Source organism: Oncorhynchus masou, chromosome 28 (assembly GCF_036934945.1).
Source record: "Oncorhynchus masou masou isolate Uvic2021 chromosome 28, UVic_Omas_1.1, whole genome shotgun sequence".
Taxonomy (NCBI): Eukaryota; Metazoa; Chordata; class Actinopteri; order Salmoniformes; family Salmonidae; genus Oncorhynchus; species Oncorhynchus masou.
Genome location: NC_088239.1, coordinates 31,238,406 through 31,258,656, shown reverse-complemented (window position 1 = coordinate 31,258,656; position 20,251 = coordinate 31,238,406). Strand labels below are relative to the sequence as shown.

Genomic DNA, 20,251 nt, shown 5'->3' with positions numbered 1-20,251 from the left:
AGGTTTGCATTCCTTTAATTCATTAATCAAAAAATAAGCAACCTCCAAGCAAACTCTGAGCAGCTATCTCACCTGCATGTTTTCACCTGCTTGTTTCTCACTTCTCCATCATCAGACTGCAAGGACAGGGTGACACAGCACAGCTTCCTCAGGTCAGGGAGAATTAGAAAGAACAGGGACTGCTCTCCACCTTCAGTTCCACTCATCCTGCTGAAAGACAGAAATATAATTGAAAGGGTCTTAGCCTGTGTCAAGCAATGAACAATTGCTCTGTTGGCACAGTGTCATACAGTGCCTTGCGAAAGTATTCACCCCCTTGACATTTTTCCTATTTTGTTGCCTTACAACCTGGAATTAAAATAGATTTTTGGGGGTTTATATCTTTTGATTTACACAACATGCCTACCACTTTCAAGATTTTTTATTTTATTTATTTTTTTACCTTTATTTAACCAGGCAAGTCAGTTAAGAACAAATTCTTATTTTCAATGACGGCCTGGGAACAGTGGGTTAACTGCCTGTTCAGGGGCAGAACGACAGATTTTGTACCTTGTCAGCTCAGGGGTTTGAACTCTCAACCTTGCGGTTACTAGTCCAATGCTCTAACCACTAGGCTACACTGCCGCACCAGATGCAAAACATTTTTTATTGTGAAACAAACAAGAAATAAGACAAAAAAACTGAAAACAAGAGCGTGCATAACTATTCACCCCCCCCAAAGTCAATACTTTGTAGAGCCACCTTTAGCAGCAATTACAGCTGCATGTCTCTTGGGATGTGTCTCTATAAGCTTGGCACATCTAGCCACTGGGATTTTTGCCCATTCTTCAAGGCAAAACTGTTCCAGCTCCTTCAAGTTGGATGGGTTCCTGATGGTGTACAGCAATTTTTAAGTCATACCACATATTCTGAATTGGATTGAGGTTTGGGCTTTGACTAGGCCATTCCAAGACATTTAAATGTTTCCCCTTAAAACCTCTTTGGGAAAGGCGGGACGCAAATGTCCCAACTGACAAATTGCCAGGGAAAATGCAGAGCGCCAGATTCAAATAAAATACTATAAAATTCAAACTTTCATTAAATCGCACATGTAAGATATTTAATTAAAGCTACACTCGTTGTGAATCCAGCCAACATGTCAGATTTAAAAAATGCTTTTCGGCGAAAGCATAAGACGCTATTATCTGATTATAGCACCAGCAGTAAACAAAGAGGTTAGCATATTTCAACCCTGCAGGCGCTACACAAAAGGCTGATATAAAATATAAAACATGCATTACCTTTGACGAGCTTCTTTTGTTGGCACTTCAATATGTCCCATACACATCACAATTGGTCCTTTTGTTCGATTAATTCTGTCCACATATATCCAAAATGTCCATTTATAAAGCGCGTTTGATCCAGAAAAAAACAGCTTACAAAAAACGCAACGTCAAAATATTTATACAAAATATTTCAAAAGTTGCCTATAAACTGTGCCAAAATATTTCAAACTACTTCTGTAATACAACTTTAGGTATTTTTAAAAGTTAATAATCGATCAAATTGTAGACGGGGCAATCTGTGTTCAATACAGGAATGAAAACAAACCAGCGCTACTTTTCACGTCTTGCGCAACTCAAAAAAGTGTTACTCAGTTCCTAGTTGGCCTACTTCTTCATTGCACAAAGGAATAACCTCAACCAAATTCCAAAGACTGGTGACATCCAGTGGAAGCGGTAGGAACTGAAAACAGGTTCCTAAGAAATATCCCTTGGCAATGAAAACTAAGGGAACAGAGAGAGGAAGAAAAAAGAAATTCTGAACAGTTAGTCCTCTGGGTTTTGCCTGCTACATAAGTTATGTTATACTCACAGACATGATTCAAACAGTTTTAGTTGTGTTTCCTATCCAAATCTATGAATAATATGCATATCTTATATTCTTGGCATGAGTAGCAGGAAGTTGAAATTGGGCACGCTATTTATCCAAAAGTGAAAATTCTGCCCCCTAGCCCCAAGAGGATTTATTTTAAACCACTCGAGTGTTGCTTTAGCACTATGCTTAGGGTCATTGTCCTGCTGAAAGGTGAACCTCCGTCCCCGTCTCAAATCTCTGGAAGACTGAAACAGGTTTCCCTCAAGAATTTCCCTGTATTTTGCGCCATCTATCAGTCCTTCAATTCTGACCAGTTTCCCAGTCCCTGCCGGTGAAAAACATCCCCACAGCATGATGCTGCCACCACCATGCTTCACTGTGGGGATAGTATTCTCGGGGTGATGAGAGGTGTTGGGTTTGCGCCAGACATAGCATTTTCCTTGATGGCTAAAAAGCTCAAATTTAGTCTCATCTGACAAGAGTACCTTCTTCCATATTTTTGGGGAGTCTCCCACATGTCTTTTAGTGAACACCAAACATGTTTGCTTAATTTTTTCTTTAAGCAATGGCTTTTTTTCTGGCCACTCTTCCGTAAAGCCCAGTTCTGTAGAGTGTACGGCTTAAAGTGTTCCTATGGACAGATACTCCAATCTCAGCTGCGGAGCTTTGCAGCTCATTCAGGGTTACCTTTTGTCTCTTTGTTGCCTCTCGGATTAATGCTCTCCTTGCCTGGTCTGTGAGATTTGGTGGGCGGCCCTCTCTCGGCAGGTTTGTTGTGGTGCCATATTCTTTCAATTTTTTAAATAATGGATTTAATGGTGCTCCGTGAGATGTTCAAAGTTTCTGATATTTTTTTATAACCCAACCCTGATCTTTACTTCTCCACAACTTTGTCCCTGACCTGTTTGGAGAGTTCCTTGGTCTTCGTGGTGCTGCTTGCTTGGTGGTACCCCTTTCTTAGTGATGTTGCAGACTCTGGGGCCATGTGATAGATCATGTGACACTTAGATTGCACACAAGTGGACTTTATTTAATGAATTATGTGACTTCTGAAGGTAATTGGTTGCACCAGATCTTATTTAGGGGCTTCATAGCAAAGGGGGTGAATACATATGCACGCACCACTTTTCCGTTTTTTATTTCTTAGACATTTTTGAAACAAGTAATTCTTTAAATTTCACTTCACCAATTTGGACTATTTTGTGTATGTCCATTACATGAAAACCAAATAAAAATCCATGTAAATTAAAGGTTGTAATGCAACAAAATAGGAAAAATGCCAAGGGGCTGAACACTTTTGCAAGGCACTGCATGTTCTTTTCATTGTTCTCAAGGCTTCCAATAACTGTGGAATTGATGCCTTTGCAAGTATCTTTAGTGTACCGCTCTCTAACATTAACTTACAAGTGATATTGCAGTGTAGAGTGTAACAGCTAGTGTACACACAGTACTGGTGACAATCATGTGTAGCTAGATCAATTTGGTTTAACATTGTAGCTAGTTATAGCCTAACATTACCGAGCAGATAGGTTTGAGGGTAACCTCAAACCTATCTGAAGCAAGACATAGATATATATAGAATATATATATATATATATATATATATATATATATATATATATATATATATATATATTTTTTTTTTATATTTTTTTTTTTTTTATTAACCTACCTATGAACAACCAAAACATAAACATGGAGTTGAAGCTAGCTAGGTCCTTTTTTGTTGTTGTTGTTATGAATCATAAGGTGTTAAAGCAAATTGTAGAGCAGGTGTTCTCAAACTTTTTTGGGTCAGGGACCCCTTTTGTGATCGCAAATTCATCAGGGACCCCTCACAATCGGAACACAACTCGAGGGAGAAAAAATAGCATATAAGGAGTTTTACTCTGACATCGACAGTGTATGGCCGGACAAACCAAGTCTCAGGCCCTGGGAAGGAACACTTAAAAGGCCTGGCATGGGAGAGAACATTTTGCACATTTCAAGCTATTGTGATTTCCTGCAATTCTACACATTTTGTTGTTGCAGCTTTAAAGGACGCCACCAGAGGGCAATGCCAGCCCTATTTCAACGTAATTCCTGTTCTAGAGTGGAAATGTAGAGTAGTCTTCATTATCGCCAGGGGGCAACTAATTTTGCAGCGCATAGTAAAAATACATGAACACATAACAATAAATATACACAAAAACAATATATACAGCAATATGTACACAACTACCAGAAATACTAGCTTATTGGGCAAGCTGTTAGCAGCTGGCATGGAGGAGAGTTTAACCCTATTAGTTTTACTTGCTCGTTTAGGTTCCACCTCTGAAGAATGACTTATACACAATACTTATAAAAAATATTTACAAATTGGGGGTGGGAAGGAACGCAGAGGTGATTTCCAATTGAAGTAGAGAAACATCACCAAATAAGGCACTGATAGCTGTCAGTGTAGCTAACTATGTTAATCTTATCTAGCTAACCTTATCTAGTTGCATTATCTCCAAAAATTGCGGCCGCAAATCCGCCATAGAAATAGTAATAAGATGCTCTGGTAATATGGTTAACTATTGAAAGGTTTAGAGACATGTGTTCTTATATATTGGAATGGACAAGGTGCCACCTTTGGAACAGTAGGTAGGCTGCTGGCAGGCTTCGGGTGTGGTACAGCAAAACCAAATCTTCCCCTGCTCATGGTTCTCACAAGGGATGTGAAATGATAGGTTACAATGACTTTGCTCATGATGCACGTCACAAATGACACCTAACAACACCCTGAGTGAATCGGACTCGAAGCACTAATACAAATGTAAAAACAGCACACCAAAATAAGTAAAGAGGTTCCTTGAATTTTCTTTTGCGGGGCCTTTTCATTATAGGACAGACACTTGTGGTTTCTAGATGCACCAACCAAAACAGTGGAGCATGTAGTGAAGCAAAACTTTTGTGGTCAAAATCATTCATCTTGGGGTGACGGGGGAGAGAGAACTCAATCATATCACACAATTATACAAAAACAATTTTAAAATTAAATACAGACTAGCTCAAAAATAAGTGAAAATTTACAGATTATCCAATGGATTTTAATAATTTCTGGTAAAAAAAAAGAAAAAGTGGAGCTGCAAAAACAAGTTTGCTCCCCATATTTTAATTTGCTCCATGGCTCAGGCAGCCAAGTGGACGAAAGGCTGTTTGGCTCAGCTCAGTAGCGAAGATGAAGAACTTTGCAGCTGTTTCTGATTAATAAACAATACCACGCTGGTGGGTGGTAACGAAACTTTGTCTGAAAAGTATTTGAAAGTCATCTAATAAGGAAACACAGCATTGCCAAGTATTTCCACAAATCTCCCACTTCGGATTTCCCATTTCAAGCCAAATATATCATACCTTGACTAAAACAATGACTTGTTTACTTAAATTGGTGTGCAACATCATGAGTAAGCTCTGGGCATCGTCTTTCAATTTCCCGCTGGTACTTTCAAGCTAATATCCTGCAATTCTACAAATTTTGCCATGAGGCAGAGAGAACTTTGCTGTTTTAAATCTTAAATTGCAGTGCATTTATGTTAAAGAAAAACACAATTTTGGGGGAATACAAGTATTGAGTTGAAAAATAGATAACTGGTCAAGTACTGTTGAAACCAATATCCCTGTGAGCCTCGAACATAAATTGTAGATTAATAATATTACATTATATTGTATTGAATTACACCCTCTAAACTTATTTTGCTGATCCCTTGGCCAAAATGTGTTTAATCTGTCCTTAGTAATATTGATTCAAAAGACGAACGCTGAAGGAGAAGAACGACATCTTACGAGTTCCAACCCAACTTTTCTATTTAGTGTTTACCTTAACTTTTTTGTATAGAAAGGTCATACTATTATCACATATGACCGCCAAGCACTTCTGGACATGAGATTGTCAGTTACTAACCTCGATTTTGACATCAACTCTGACTGAGCTGTTTCCCTGTTCATACGGACCCTATCTATTCCTTTGTTCCATGGGCTACCAAAGCGCCGCAAGCATAGACGCAGTAGAAGAGCTGGAGTCCTGGTGAAAATCTAACGGCGCTCTCCTCCGTTCTATTGGCAAATGTCCAGTCACTCGAGAATAAGCTGGATGAACTTCGTTCGAGTCTCCTATCAGAGAGACTTGAAAAGCTGCAATATTATACCAGCACTCACAGTCTCACGTCAGAATTAGACATTCATCCATGCTTCTCAAACATCAAATTTTGAAGTTCTTCCAAACGTCAAATCTCAAAGTGTTTGAGGTTAAGTTTAGCGTTAAGTTCAGGCATTAACTCTAAATTCTTAAGGCTATGAACTCCGAATTGTCAAGTTAATGGTTATAAGGTTTGGGATAGTCTTAAAACACAAAAAACTTTCTATCGCTTGATTTGAACTTGCAACCTTTGGGATCAGAGGCAGATGCTTACGCCCATCTACCATCCCCAAAACCATAAACCTACTTGAAGGTAACTAGTGGCCGGTTTACACGTCATCTCCTGACGTCCTCAGACATGGATGGATATCGAATACTGACTTGTATTACGATTGACCTGGCTGGCAATATTATGTTTTACAGGGACGTGGCAGGATGATGACACGTAGTACTTAGTGGATTCTTCAGGGCACGTTCTCAAAGCATGCAAAGACTAGCTGGCAAATGTCTTCACTGATCTCTCATTGCCCCTGTCTGTAATCCCAACATGTTTCAAGCTGACCACCATTGTCCCTGTTCTCAAGAACTCCAAATGTAACCTGCTTAAATGACTATCGCCCTGTGGCACTCACATCTGTAATTATGAAATGCTTTGAAAGGCTGCACATGACACACATCAACACCATCATCCCAGACACCCTAGACCCACTCCAATTCGCAATACCGCCCCAACAGATCCACAAACTCAATTGCACTTCCCACTGCCCTGTCTCACCTGGACAAGAGGGGAAATAACTATGTGAGAACAGTGTTGATAGACTACAGCACAATGTTCGACACCATAGTCCCTACCAAGATCACCACCAAGCTAGGGACCCTGGGACTGAACTAGAGGTCGACCGATTAATCGGAATAGCCGATTTAATTAGGGCCGATTTCAAGTTTTCATAACAATCAGAAATCGGTATTTTTGGGGCGCCGATTTTGCCGGGGTTTTTTCTCAATTTTTTATATACCTTTATTTAACTAGGCTAGTCAGTTAAGAACACATTCTTATTTTCAATGACGGCCTAGGAACGGTGGGTTAACTGCCTTGTTCAGGGGCAGAACAACAGATTTTCACCTTGTCAGCTCGGGGGATCCAATCTTGCAACACCAACAGTTAACTAGTCCAAAGCTATATTACCACCTGCCTCTTGTTGCACTCCACGAGGAGACTGCCTATTACGCAAATGCAGTAAGCCAAGTTAAGTTGCTAGCTAGCGTTAAATTTATCTTATAAAAAACAACCAATCAATCATAATCACTAGTTATAACTACACATGGTTGATGATATTACTAGTTTATCTAGCATGTCCTGTGTTGCATATAATCGATGCAACGCTGAGGGATGATTTAACAAAAGCGCATTTGCGAAAAAAGCACAATCGTTGGACGACTGTACCTAACCATAAACACCAATGCCTTTCTTAAAATCAATACACAGAAGTATATATTTTTTAACCTGCATATTTAGCTAAAAGAAATCCAGGTTAGGAGGCAATATTAACCAGGTGAAATTGTGTCACTTCTCTTGAATGCAGAGTCAGGGTATATGCAACAGTTTGGGCAGCCGGGCTCATTGCGAACTAATTTGCCAGAATTGTACATAATTATGACATAACATGATTTGATAGGGCAGTCTGACTGAGCGATGGTAGGCACCAGCAGGCTCGTAAGCATTCATTCAAACAGCACTTTCGTGCGTTTTGCCAGCAGCTCTTTGCAAGCACAGCGCTGTTTATGACTTCAAACCTATCAGCCTAATGGCTGGTGTAACCGATGTGAAATGGCTAGCTAGTAAGCGGGGTGCGCGCTAACAGCGTTTCAAACGTCACTCGCTCTGAGACTTGGAGTGGTTGTTCCCCTTGCTCTGCATGGGTAATGCTACTTTGAGTGTGGCTGTTGTCGATGTGTTCCTGGTTCGAGCCCAGGTAGGGGCGAGGAGAGGGACGGAACCTATACTGTTACACTGGCAATACTATAGTGCCTATAAGAACATCCAATAGTCAAAGGTATATGAAATACAAATGGTATAGAGAGAAATATTCCTATAAATACTATATTAACTACAACCTAAAAACCTCTTACCTTGGAATATTGAAGTCTCATGTTAAAAGGAACCACCAACTTTCTTATGTTCTGAGCAAGGAACTCAAACTTTAGCTTTTTTACATGGCACATATTGCACTATTACTTCTCCAACACTTTGTTTTTGCATTATTTAAACCAAATTGAACATGTTTCATTATTTATTTGAGGCTAAATTGATTTTTATTGATGTATTATATTAAGTTAAAATAAGTCTTCACTCAGTATTGTTGTAATTGTCATTATTACAAATAAATAAATAAAAATCGGCCGATTAATCTGTATTGGCATTTTTTGGTCCTCCAATAATCGGTATCGGCGTTGAAAAATCATAATCGGTCGACCTCTCGACTGACCACCTCTCTCTGCAACTGGATCTGAGCTGAGTCAGCTTCTACCCCCAAGCCATAAGACCACTAAATAGCTGTAAGACTGCTAAATGGTCAATTAATGGTTACCAGAACTATCTCTACTGTCTACTATCTTGCACTGACCCGACGAACACTCACTAGACAATGTATAAACACTATATACACACTCACACACTATACATTGACACTGCCACACAAAACCCAACACAACACAAACACATACATACACACACTTTTATACTAATCATTTGCGGCTGCTACTCTGTTCTTTATTTTACACTTATTATTATCTATCCTGATGACTATTCACTTTACCCTGCCTTAATGTACATACAGTGCATTCGGTAAGTATTCAGAAACCTTGACTTTTTCCACATTTTGTTACGTTACAGCCTTATTCTAAAATGGATTAAATAAAAATGATCATCATCAATCTACACACAATACCCCATAATGACTAAGCGAAAACAGGTTTTTAGAATTATATATTTTTTTTTATAGTGCCTTCATAAAGTTTTTACACCCCTTGATTTTTTTCTACATTTTGGATTTAATTGTCCATTTTTTGTGAACAATCTACACAAAATAATCTGTAATGCAAAGTGGAACAAAAATGATAAGATTTGTCAAAAAAATATGAAAAATAAAACACTAATATATCTTGATTAGATATGTATTCAACCCTGAGTTAATACATTTTAGAATCACCTTTGCCAGCAAATACAACTGTGACTATTCTGGGTAAGTCTCTAAGAGTTTTCCATACCTGGATTGTGCAACATTTGCCCATTATGCTTTTCAAAATTCGTCAAGCTCTGTCAAATTGGTTGTTGATTATTGATAGACAACCATTTTCAGGTCTTGCCATTGATTTTCAAGTAGATTTAAATCAAAACTGTAACTCGGACACTGAGGAACATTCACTGTTTTCTTGGTAAGAAACTCCAGTGTAAATTTGGCCTTGTGTTTTAGGTTATTGTCCTGCTAAAGGGTGAATTAATCTCCCAGGGTCTGGTGGAAAGCAGTCTGAACCAGGTTTTCCTCTAGGATTTTGATTGTGCTGAGCTCTATTGCATTTATTTTTTATCCTGAAAAACTCCCCAGTCCTAAACAATTAAAAGCATACCCATGAAAAGCATACCCATAACATGATGCAGCCACCACCATGCTTGAAAATATGAAGAAAGGTACTGTCCTCAGTGTTGTATTGTATTTGCCCCAAACATAACACTTTGTATTCAAGACAAAAAGTTAATTGCTTTGACACATTTTTTACAGTATTACTTTAGTGTCTTATTCCAAACAGGATGCATGTTTTGGAATATTTGTATTTTGTACAGGTTTCTTTCTTTTCACTCTGTCAATTAGGTTAGTATTGTGGAGTAACTACAATGTTGTTGATCCATCCTCATTTTTATCCTATCACACCAATCTCTACTCTGTAGCTGTTTTAAAGTCACCATTGGCCTCATTGTGAAATCCCTTAGCGGCTTCCGTCCTCTCTGGCAACTGAGTTAGGAAGGACACCTGTATTTTTGTAGTGACTGGGAGTATTAATACACCATCCAAAGTGTAATTAATAACTTCACCATGCTTTAAAGGGATAAGCTTTTTTTGACTGAGGGACATTACAGATATTGTACAGTTGGGGGTACCGAAAATGAGGTTAAACACTATTATTCCATACAGTGAGTCCATGCAACTTATTATGTAACTCATTAAGCAGATTTTTACTCCTTAACTTATTTAGGCTTGACATAACAAATACTTATTGACTCAAGACATTTAACATTTTCATTTTTGAATTCATTTGTTTTAAAAAAGAATGAAAAACTGTATTCCACGTTGACATTATCAGTTATTGTGTGTAGCCCAGCGCCAAAACCAATCGTAATGTAATCAATTTTAAATTCAGGCTGTAACACAACAAAATGTGGAGAAAAAGTACAGGTACAGTACTAGGGGTGGCAGGGTAGCCCCAAGCTGACAAGGTACAAATCTGTCGTTCTGCCCCTGAACAGGCAGTTAACCCACTGTTCCTAGGCTGTCATTGAAAATAAGAATTTGTTCTTAACTGACTTGCCTAGTAAAATAAATAAAAAATAAATAAAAATAACTTACTTTCTGAAGGCACAGTATTTACCTAAACTACCTCGTACCTCTCTCTGCACATTGATCTGGTACTGGTACTCCCTGTATAATATATAGCTCCATTATTGTGTAATTAATTCCATTCCTGTTGTGTTACTATTTTGTTTTACTCTGCATCCTTGGAAAAGGTTCAAAGCAAGGATTTCACAGTAAAGTCTACACCAGCTGTATTCGGTGCATGTCACAAAAAAAGTATTTTCATTTCATTAACAAAAATTCCATGTAAATATAGCTAGCTACGTATAACGTTATACTTTGAGATCTGGGCATGGACCCACTGCACTGCAGTACCTCCACAGACCACTTTGAGAAGTCCTGTTGTGGAGAACACAATCATGAGCTTTGGAAACCTTTCACCATCATTGTAGAGTTGAACAATACAACTTAGCTAGGTATCTCCCAACAATGACAACTCACCTGCAGAACAGTTGTGTCACAGATACGTTATTGGGTGGAACTGGATTCTGTACCTAGCTAGCTACCGTTAGCTAGCCACCTTTATTTAGTAACCTTGCCCTCTTCTTTAACTAGCTAGCTAAATAACTGACCTGGGTAGGCTACACAAGTCTATAAGCAATAACACTATCTGGCTTGACTGGCTAACAATATTTTACAATTCTATGACCGCTAACTAGCTAAGCTACCAACGAAAATATCAGAAAGCATCAGAAATTCGAAATAGCCAAATCTTCATGGCACATTCATGTTGCTCATTCTGGCGGGAAAACCATCGCGTGCAACCCGAACCATGCTCTGCCTGCATCATGTTATCTTCAGTCATCACAAAAGAGTACTCTGTTGCACAATGTTTCATCAAGTGTGTGGTTGCAATGTTTAAAGTCAAAATTGTTATCAGTGCATAGTTCCCTAGGTTATCTAGCCGATGTATAATCAATAGCATTCACTGTAGCCCATACATAACGCATATACGTTTTTCTTTTTGATGTTTCTGTATTTATTGATTTACATTAGACTAAGCGAAAGAGTCGCTTAAATAGCATTTCGTTTAACAGGCTTACACACAGTAGGAAAGGACAATGCCGTTTTGCACTTCACATTGTTATTTTGTTGCATTTTTTTGTTGCAACATTCCTGGTTTGAAGCAATTTACATACACAACGCACAGGAAGAAATGCATACCCATGTTATTGCGTGAGAGATAGGTTTATCCGGATGAACTTTTGTCAACTTTAGCCGAGTCACCCTGCGTGCTATTTTGTCAGGGACAGACTGACATGGAGTACACCAATAAGAGCGCCTCAGAATGAAAAGGAAATATTAAAATAACCAATCACCGCATTCATGGGCAAGTCTGAGGGAGTTTCCTGGTGCGTGCCAGGAATTACATAGAAATCTCTAAACTCACTTTGTCATCTAGGCTAAATGTCGTTACCTGTGTACTTGTGCATAGTCACTGCATCGAATTATTTGTAAGATTGGAACATAATTCTTTCCTGGATTCACATTAGGTGTATTTATTGAAAGTATAAATGGAGGATAAAGGGGAGAACGGACAAGCTGTAAAATACTACCGACTGTCAGAAATCGAGGAACAGAATACGTTTAAGAGTACATGGATTATAATCAACTTTAAAGTCTACGATGTCACCAAATTTCTGGAAGAGGTGAGAAAGTTAGGCTACACGAATGGTTCATATTATAGCCAATCAAATGTTACTTGATTTAGGCTAATGTCCATATGGCAACAGTCAACTAAACCAGTGTTTCTCAAGCCTAGGACCAGGATTGAGAAACACTGGCCAGTTTTTCTCAGCAATCATCAAAGGCTTAATTTCATATAGGCCTACGATTGTGTGAACATCACATATTCATTTTTTAATGTGAGGATAGTAACGTCACATTGTAGCATGAATAACTATCGGACCATTCTTTAACAATCAAACTTGCTGAGGGTTTGTAACATTTTGGTTCCCGGTAGCCAGCAGATTGAGACCCTACCATTATGCTTGTTTACACTGAGCTGCACTGGGGTCGGAATGCAACCACGGTTACTTTAAGAGCTGTGGAGCCAGCTGGATGGGTCTTAAAACGTACCTCGATGCAGGGATGGGATGTGCCACTGTACTCCAAATTGTACCGTTATCCACACTGATACATCGAGAAGATTTAAATACTGCTTGTTGTCCCAGAAAACTGCCCTTTTGTCCTCATGCAAACTAGCAGTAGCCACATGGAATGGCACTTGCGTTGAACAACAAAGGAGCTGATTTGCTGACACTGCCTTTCCTAAATGGCTACTTCTAGCTAGTGTAATGGCTAGCTTAGTTAGCGGTGTGCGCTAAATAGCGTTTCAATCGGTGACGTCACTTGCTCTGAGACCTTGAAGTAGGAGTTTCCCTTGCTCTGCAAGGGCCATTGCTTTTGTGGCGCGATGGGTAACAAAGCTTCGTGGGTGAATGTTGTTGATGTGTGCAGAAGGTCCCTGGTTCGCGCCCGGGTATGGGCGAGGGGACGGTTTAAAATAATACTGTTACACTAGCATGAGGACAAAAAGGTATTTCCAGGAAAACTAACAGTATTTCAATCTTCTCTGTGTATAACATTTTAAGTATTTCACAGATGAAATGTCTAGGAGTATAGGGTTTCCAAATGGACTGTTATAAATTGGTTCATAGCACATTGCCATAATCAATTAAAAGTACACAAATATGATTGGTCTAAGTCAGCTGTAGGGTTTTAAGAAGGTAGTTTATAGTGGAATGTGGGGAATCCTTATTTAGCCCAATAACACGCAGTCAATAAGTCAAGCATGACAAATCTTACTGTTCCATTATTAAATATTTGAACCTGTTATACAGTCTCCAAATGTAGGTGAGTGTTCTATGTTTCTGTATTATGCAAAAAATACTATGTTTACATTATTGCTTCCAGTCCTCTCCTTTCCCAATTGTCCATTTAGCTACAGTTTAACATTAGCATGGTTGAGAATTAAACTGTGATATGCCCTCAATAAGCCTAAATTGCTTGAAAAGAACTACTCTGACATGTACAGTATATTACAGCACCCAGGTGGAGAGGAGGTCTTGAGGGAACAGGCGGGCGGCGATGCCACAGAGAGCTTTGAAGACGTCGGGCACTCATCGGATGCCAAGGAGATGGCTGCCAACATGGTCATTGGAGAACTGCATCCAGTAAGCACTCTTCATGTTTCAAATATGCCTTTTTAAAAGCTTTACCTAACTTTTGTCTCTGGCAATCAGAAACGGGGTTCTACCGGGTGTTATTGTAGTATCCCAAAACACCATAATATGGTGTTATTTGGTCATGGGGAAGAGAGGTATGTTTAGGGTACTACAGTGTAAATGCTCTAATTTGACATTACTACAGTATACTAACAACCTGTATACAAAACTCTTTTTAGCACTTGCGGTACTGGTTGCACTATTATTCAACTGGTAGTGTTTGTCTTAATGAATTCCAAAAGTAATTCATAGGTTGTTATTGTTTCTAAGTAAGTACCCGTCATCTTCTTTACCGTAAAATTAAGTTGTATAGGTTTCAGAGTTAGCAGGCCAATTCTTCTCTCTTTTGAGGCATGAGACTGGATTGTTAGAGTACAATATGATATTGTGGTAGTGTTGTCCGCCCTGTTGTGTTCATTGAATATAAGCATACTGACATTGGCTATCCTTCCATTCTCTATTTGTCATCTTGATTGAAGGCATATGACCAAGATGTTGTGTAGGACGTTTCAGTGGTTCCATTGTCCTGCTATGGCAATGATATGGAAGAGACCTCTTAATTTTCATTTGGTAAATTTGTTGAATAATGAATCATTCTGGTTTCAGTTGGCTGATATGACACTCAATAGCTCTACATTTTGTCTGTTTTTGTGAACTGCTTTGCTGCAGTGTATATAAATAATTTAGTTCTCAACCTTCATCAGGGTTGCAAAGGGTCTGAACTTTTCTGTACATTTCCTGAATTTCTCCGGAAATTTTCCTTGATAAGTTAAGACCCGGGAATTTTGCTTAAATTCATCAAAAAAGTTAGCTTATAACCGTGAACCTTTTTTATGGGATTTACATAAGGCAATTCTATGTCTTGTGGCATATTTTGGTTAAACAATCACCAATTCAATGGAATTGCAAACCTCTGCATGCACAGTGCATTCTTCCATCACGTGTACAGCTGATTCTCAAGATCTTGCACACTAATGAGATGCTATTGAGCCCACACTACACACTGTGTGAGCCAAGGACTACATGTTTTCTGGTAAGTTTTGATTACAATACTAGGTGGGGTGGAAATATTTTATATATTACATACATGATTTTTTGTTAACTAGTAAATAGTGGACTATAGTAAAGTGTGTTTAAATAATTTCTAGCTTGTTAACAATTTCTGCTCGTTAGTTTTCGCTACCATGTGGGTTTTAGCTTGCTTGAGCCTGCTAACTGATGAGTGTTAATTCACCTGTTTCCATACATGTTTAATTTTAAAACATTTTATCTTACGAAGGAGTTGTTTAATCTAACTGCTTAATTATCTGTACATGGAATTCTATATATCTTTTTTTGACTTCTTCTTCTAATCTTTACAGGAAAATGCCACAAGCACTATCTGATGTGTGGAGACATTTCACTGCAGCTAATGTAGAAGGAAAAGCTGTGTACATTTGCAAATACTTTACCAAATCATATGTGAAGTATTCAACAAAGATGCCGAATCATCTGGCCAATTGCATAAAGTTCCCTCAGCGCTCACAACAAGCAACCTCAACTTCTATTCGAGGTGAAAATGATGAATCAGACACCTTATCGATAGCAACAGCTCATGGTCCTCCTGGAATCAGAGGAAGGAACGTAGTCAGAAAAATGCTGATTAATGTCTGGTTCACCTCTGATGCTCATAGTCAATGTGCATTAGAAGAGATTTCTGAATGTTCTTCGCCCAGCGTACACCCCTCCAACCAGACATGCTTTATCTACTAATTTGCTGGATGCAGAATTCAACAGAGTTCAAGTGAAGGTTAAGCAAATCATAGAGAAAGCAGAATGTATTGCAGTAATTTCTGATGGGTGGTTGAAGGTTCGTGGGTAAGGAATAATTAACTACATCATCTCCACCTATCAACCAGTATTCTACAAGAGCACAAACACAAGGGACAACAGACACACCATTCTCTACTTTGCAGATGAGCTGAAGGCAGTCAATGACCTTGGAACACAGAAGGATTTGCACTGGTGACAGACTGCTACGAACATGAAGGCTACTTGGTCTAAAGTGGAGGAGTCCTACCCTCACATCACACCCATTGGCTGTGCTGCTCATGCATTGAATCTGCTCCTCAAAGGCATCATGGCACTGAAAACAATGGATACACTCTACAAGAGAGCCAAGGAAATGGTTAGGTATGTGAAGAGTCATCAAGTTATAGCAGCAATCTACCTCACCAAGCAAAGTGAAAATAATAAGAGTACCACATTGAAGCTGCCCAACAACATGTTGTCATCATGTTTGACAGTCTCCTGGAGGGGAAGGAGTCTCTCCAAGAAATGGCCATATGACAGTCTGCCGATATAGACAGCCCCATCAAGAGGATCCTCATGGATGATGTATTTTGGGAGAGAGTGGTAAGCAGCTTGAAACCTATAGCAGTAGCCATTGCACAGATTGAGGGAGACAATGCCATCCTGTCTGATGTTCAGACTCTGCTTGCAGATGTAAGATAATAAATCCATACTGCCCTACCCACTTCACTGTTTCTCCAAGCAGAGGAAACTGCATTTCTGAAATACATCAAAAAGCATGAAGACCTCTGCCTGAAGCCCATACACACCGCAGCGTACATGTTTGGACCTCAAGTATGCTGGCAAGAGCATCCTGTCTGGTGCGGAGATCATCACTACCGTGTCTGGCCACCTTGGCCTGAATGAGGGCAAGGTTCTTGGCAGTCTTTGGGATGGAGATGCAATATGGCTGTCGTGCCAACATATCTCATCAGCCACCTGGTGGAAGGGACTTTGTGGATCTGAGGTTCTTTCCCCTGTTGCCTCCATCATCCTCCAAATCCCACTAACATCAGCCGCCTCAGAACGCAACTGGTCCTTGTTTTGGAACACACACACACCAAAGCACGCAACAGACTGAGCAATACCAAGGGTTGAAAAATTGGTGGCCATCTGGGCAAACTTGAGGCTTTTTGAGCCTGACAATGAGCCATCCTCAACAAGGTTGGAAAGTGACAGTGAAGATGAGGCCTCAGTCTGATGTTCAAGAGGTGGACATTGAGGAGGTCCAGGGAGAAGACATGGAAACCTGAGAGGAAGACAACCAAAGCTTTAGTTTCTAGACTATCATTTTACAGATGTATGTTGAAAATGTTTTTGGTAGATGCGATGGATGATTGGGGATCATTCAATATTTCCTTTCTTTTGTTGTTCAGTGAAGTCATTCCATGTGAAGAGTCAACTCATTTAATTAAAGTTAAATTCCTAACTAAATTGTTTTGTTTTTTATTTCTATTGGAAGGATTTAATTATTTGCAATTATGTTGACTTATGATAAGGTAAAAGGTTTATGTTTCTGTCTCCATATGATTTGGTAAATATATCCCATGCAAAACAATCTACATTTTAAATGGTATTCCCATTAATTCCCACAGAAAATTTCCCAAAATGTGCAACCCTAGCCTTCATCCACATCTAGTGTAATCTAAAGGGGAAGGATGGCCTGGTCTTATTTCTTTTATGCCTGCCAACTCATAGCATAATAAACAACCTCTCCCTCTCTTCCTTCCTCTCTCTTGTGTAGGATGATCGGCCAAAGATGGCCAAACCTTCAGTAAGTTAAACAACGATCTCAAATGTGAAAAGTTACACTACTCAAATTTAAGCACACATAGTAAGGCGTGACCATATGTTTTTGATCCGATGATAAGTCACTGACATTTCGATGGCAAGCTGCCTTCATCCAGGTTTATTTTGAAAACTGTAGTTCACATGTACAGTACATATAAAACAATATAATGATAGGTGTACTCAAAGATAGAGATATCCATGTAAAGATTTGTGAGGTCTTACAGACTTTCCTTTTCTAACAGGTGTCACTTGCCACCACAATCGAGGAAACCTCAAGGTATGTAGGCACCCCTGATGCCATTTTCCTATTCTTGGTTTTGAATCAGGTTGAAACAAAACTGATTAAAATCAGAATTTATTTTAGCAAGTTTGCATCTGCATGAGCTATGGGTATTTTCTACATTGTAGAATTAAAGTGAAGACCTCAAAACTATAAAATAACACATGGAATCATGTAGTAACCAAAAACGTGTTAAACAAGATTTTAGATTCTTCAGAGTAGCCACCCTTTGCCTTGACGACTGCTTTGCACACTCTTGGCATTCTCTCAACCAGCTTCATGAGGTAGTCACCTGGAATGCATTTCAATTAACAGGTGTGCCTTGTTAATTTGTGGGTTTGATGCGTTTGAGCCAATCAGTTGTGTTGTGACAAGGTAGGAGGGGTATACAAAAGATAACCCAATTTGGTAAAATACCTAGTCCATATTATGGCAAGAACAGCTCAAATAAGCAAAGAGAAACAACAGTCCATTTAAGAAGACATGAAGGTCAGTCAATCCGGGAAAATTAAAAGAACTTTGAAAGTTTTTTCCAGTGCAGTCGTAAAAACCATCAAGTGCTATGATGAAACTGATGAGGACCGCCACAGGATAGGAAGACCCATAGTTACCTTTGCTGCAGAGGATAAGTTCATTAGAGTTACCAGCCTCAGAAATTGCAGCCCAAATAAATGCTTCACAGATTTCAAGTAACAGGCACATGTCAACATCAACGGTTCAGAGGAGACTGCGTGAATCAGGCCTTCATGGTCAAATTTCTGCAAAGAAACCACTACAAAAGGGCACCAATAAGAAGAAGAGACTTGCTTAGGTCAAGAAACATGAGCAATGGACATTAGACCGGTGGAAATTTATCCTTTGGTCTGATGAGTCCAAATGTGAGAACTTCAAGACTGTTGGAAAAGCATTTCTTATGAAGCTGGTTGAGAGAATGCTACTTTGAAGAATCTAAAATTCAAAACATACTTTTTTTTTTGGTCCCTACTTGATTCCATATGTGTCATTTCATAGTTTTGATGTCTTCACTATTATTCTACAACGTAGAATACATTGAGTGTGGCCAAACTTTTGACTGATTCAGAAATTTTATGGGATGATTTTTCAAGTGCAGGTTGGCAGAACTATTGTTTGCTATTCTATGACATTAATGTTCATCATTTTTGTACAGTTTCAGCTGTCCGTTTTACTGATGTACTGTATCTGAGTTCTTGTTCTTCCTCTACCCTCAACAGTTGGTGGACAAACTGGTTGATCCCCTGTTTGGCCGCGGCAGTTATCACAGTTATGTACCGCATGTACACGTCTGTGGAGCAGTGACCGTGCCATCGGTCCATCACCTTTGCCAATCAAATGTAAATCACAATCACTGGCTACAAAATTACCGCTACAGAGTCTGCATTTGACCCCTGAGAAACCACTGCTAGTTTTTGGGGGATTTGCACAGCTCATATGCAGCATTGCAATATCCATGATTTCATTTAATGTTTTTCATCCAATCACTTGGCATCATGATAATGAAGGCATATACTTTTGTTATTGTGTTAATCTTACTTTTCCTCTCCTGATTTACATATTGATATTTTAGACAGATTAACATGAATGTATTCAGAATGTAAAATTGTTATGTTATTGTAATATCTTACGATTCACTATTACTCAAACGTATTGTAACCCTGCGATTGAATCTGAAAATTGCAGTTTAGCTTAAAAGAGCAGGCTACATCTTACCTGTGCATAGCTAGACTGAATTTACCTTCATTTTGGAACGGAACTAATGAGGCTGCAGCTCAACCCACTGCCATTCAAATTCAAAGGCTCAGGTTACATAATGTTTTGCATTAGCTGTCTTGTTTTAATCAATATACATATAGCAAGAGACATGTTTTAAATTGCACAATGTATGTCAGTAGAGTACTGTGTGCATAATATATGCTATAAAGAGTGAATGAGTTCATTTAACATCAATATGCAAAACTGTAGACCCAATGGTCCCACATTTCTGGTGCCATTGGTATCAACATTCCATAGACCAAGTAGGCCAAAAACTTGCATTGTGCAACAACTAAGTGGGGATTAAGTTGACCCCATGTGACTTCCCTTGAACCATACAATGTTTTTTTTAAATGGAAAATATCCAGGTTGTCCCTACTTGCTGCTAATGTGTGTAAGAAGCTCACCACTGAATTTTTTAATCGACAGTCCAATCAAATGTAATTGTACAGCGGCCATTTTAGTTTTTTCAATAAAATGATTAATAAAAGTGTTACAGTTGTCTAATTTTACCATAAACAATCGTGCAGTGGTACACAGTGGGTATTAAACCATCAAGGTATGCTAATTTGTCACATGCCTAACTTTATCACACTGATTAAATATTATTTTTGCAAAACCAACCTCTGTGCAGGCTCATTATACTGTTTAGTTTGTACTTGTAGATTGTGATAGAGCACCATCTACTGGATAAAAAGTTGCTGTGATGAGA

The 20,251-nt window shown here is 38.9% G+C and overlaps 2 protein-coding genes across 2 annotated transcripts in view; one reads left to right on the top strand and one right to left on the bottom strand.

Moving 5' to 3' along the window:
* Positions 1–12,924, bottom strand: part of LOC135517519 (uncharacterized protein C18orf63-like) — a 36,425-nt gene extending 23,501 nt beyond the window's left edge. The window contains exons 1-2 of the mRNA XM_064941907.1: positions 12,721–12,924; positions 73–210 (exon numbers count right to left, since the gene is read on the bottom strand). Coding sequence (XP_064797979.1) covers positions 73–206 — 134 coding nt within the window. The 5' untranslated portion in view covers positions 207–210; positions 12,721–12,924. The remainder of the gene's footprint in view (positions 1–72; positions 211–12,720) is intronic.
* LOC135517520 (cytochrome b5) lies at positions 11,989–20,033 on the top strand. Its single transcript, XM_064941908.1, has 5 exons — positions 11,989–12,290; positions 13,689–13,817; positions 17,443–17,472; positions 17,732–17,766; positions 19,002–20,033. Exons 1-5 carry the CDS (start codon positions 12,156–12,158, stop codon positions 19,084–19,086), a joined length of 414 nt encoding a protein of 137 aa, XP_064797980.1. The 5' UTR covers positions 11,989–12,155; the 3' UTR covers positions 19,087–20,033.
* The last annotated feature ends 218 nt before the right edge of the window (positions 20,034–20,251 follow it).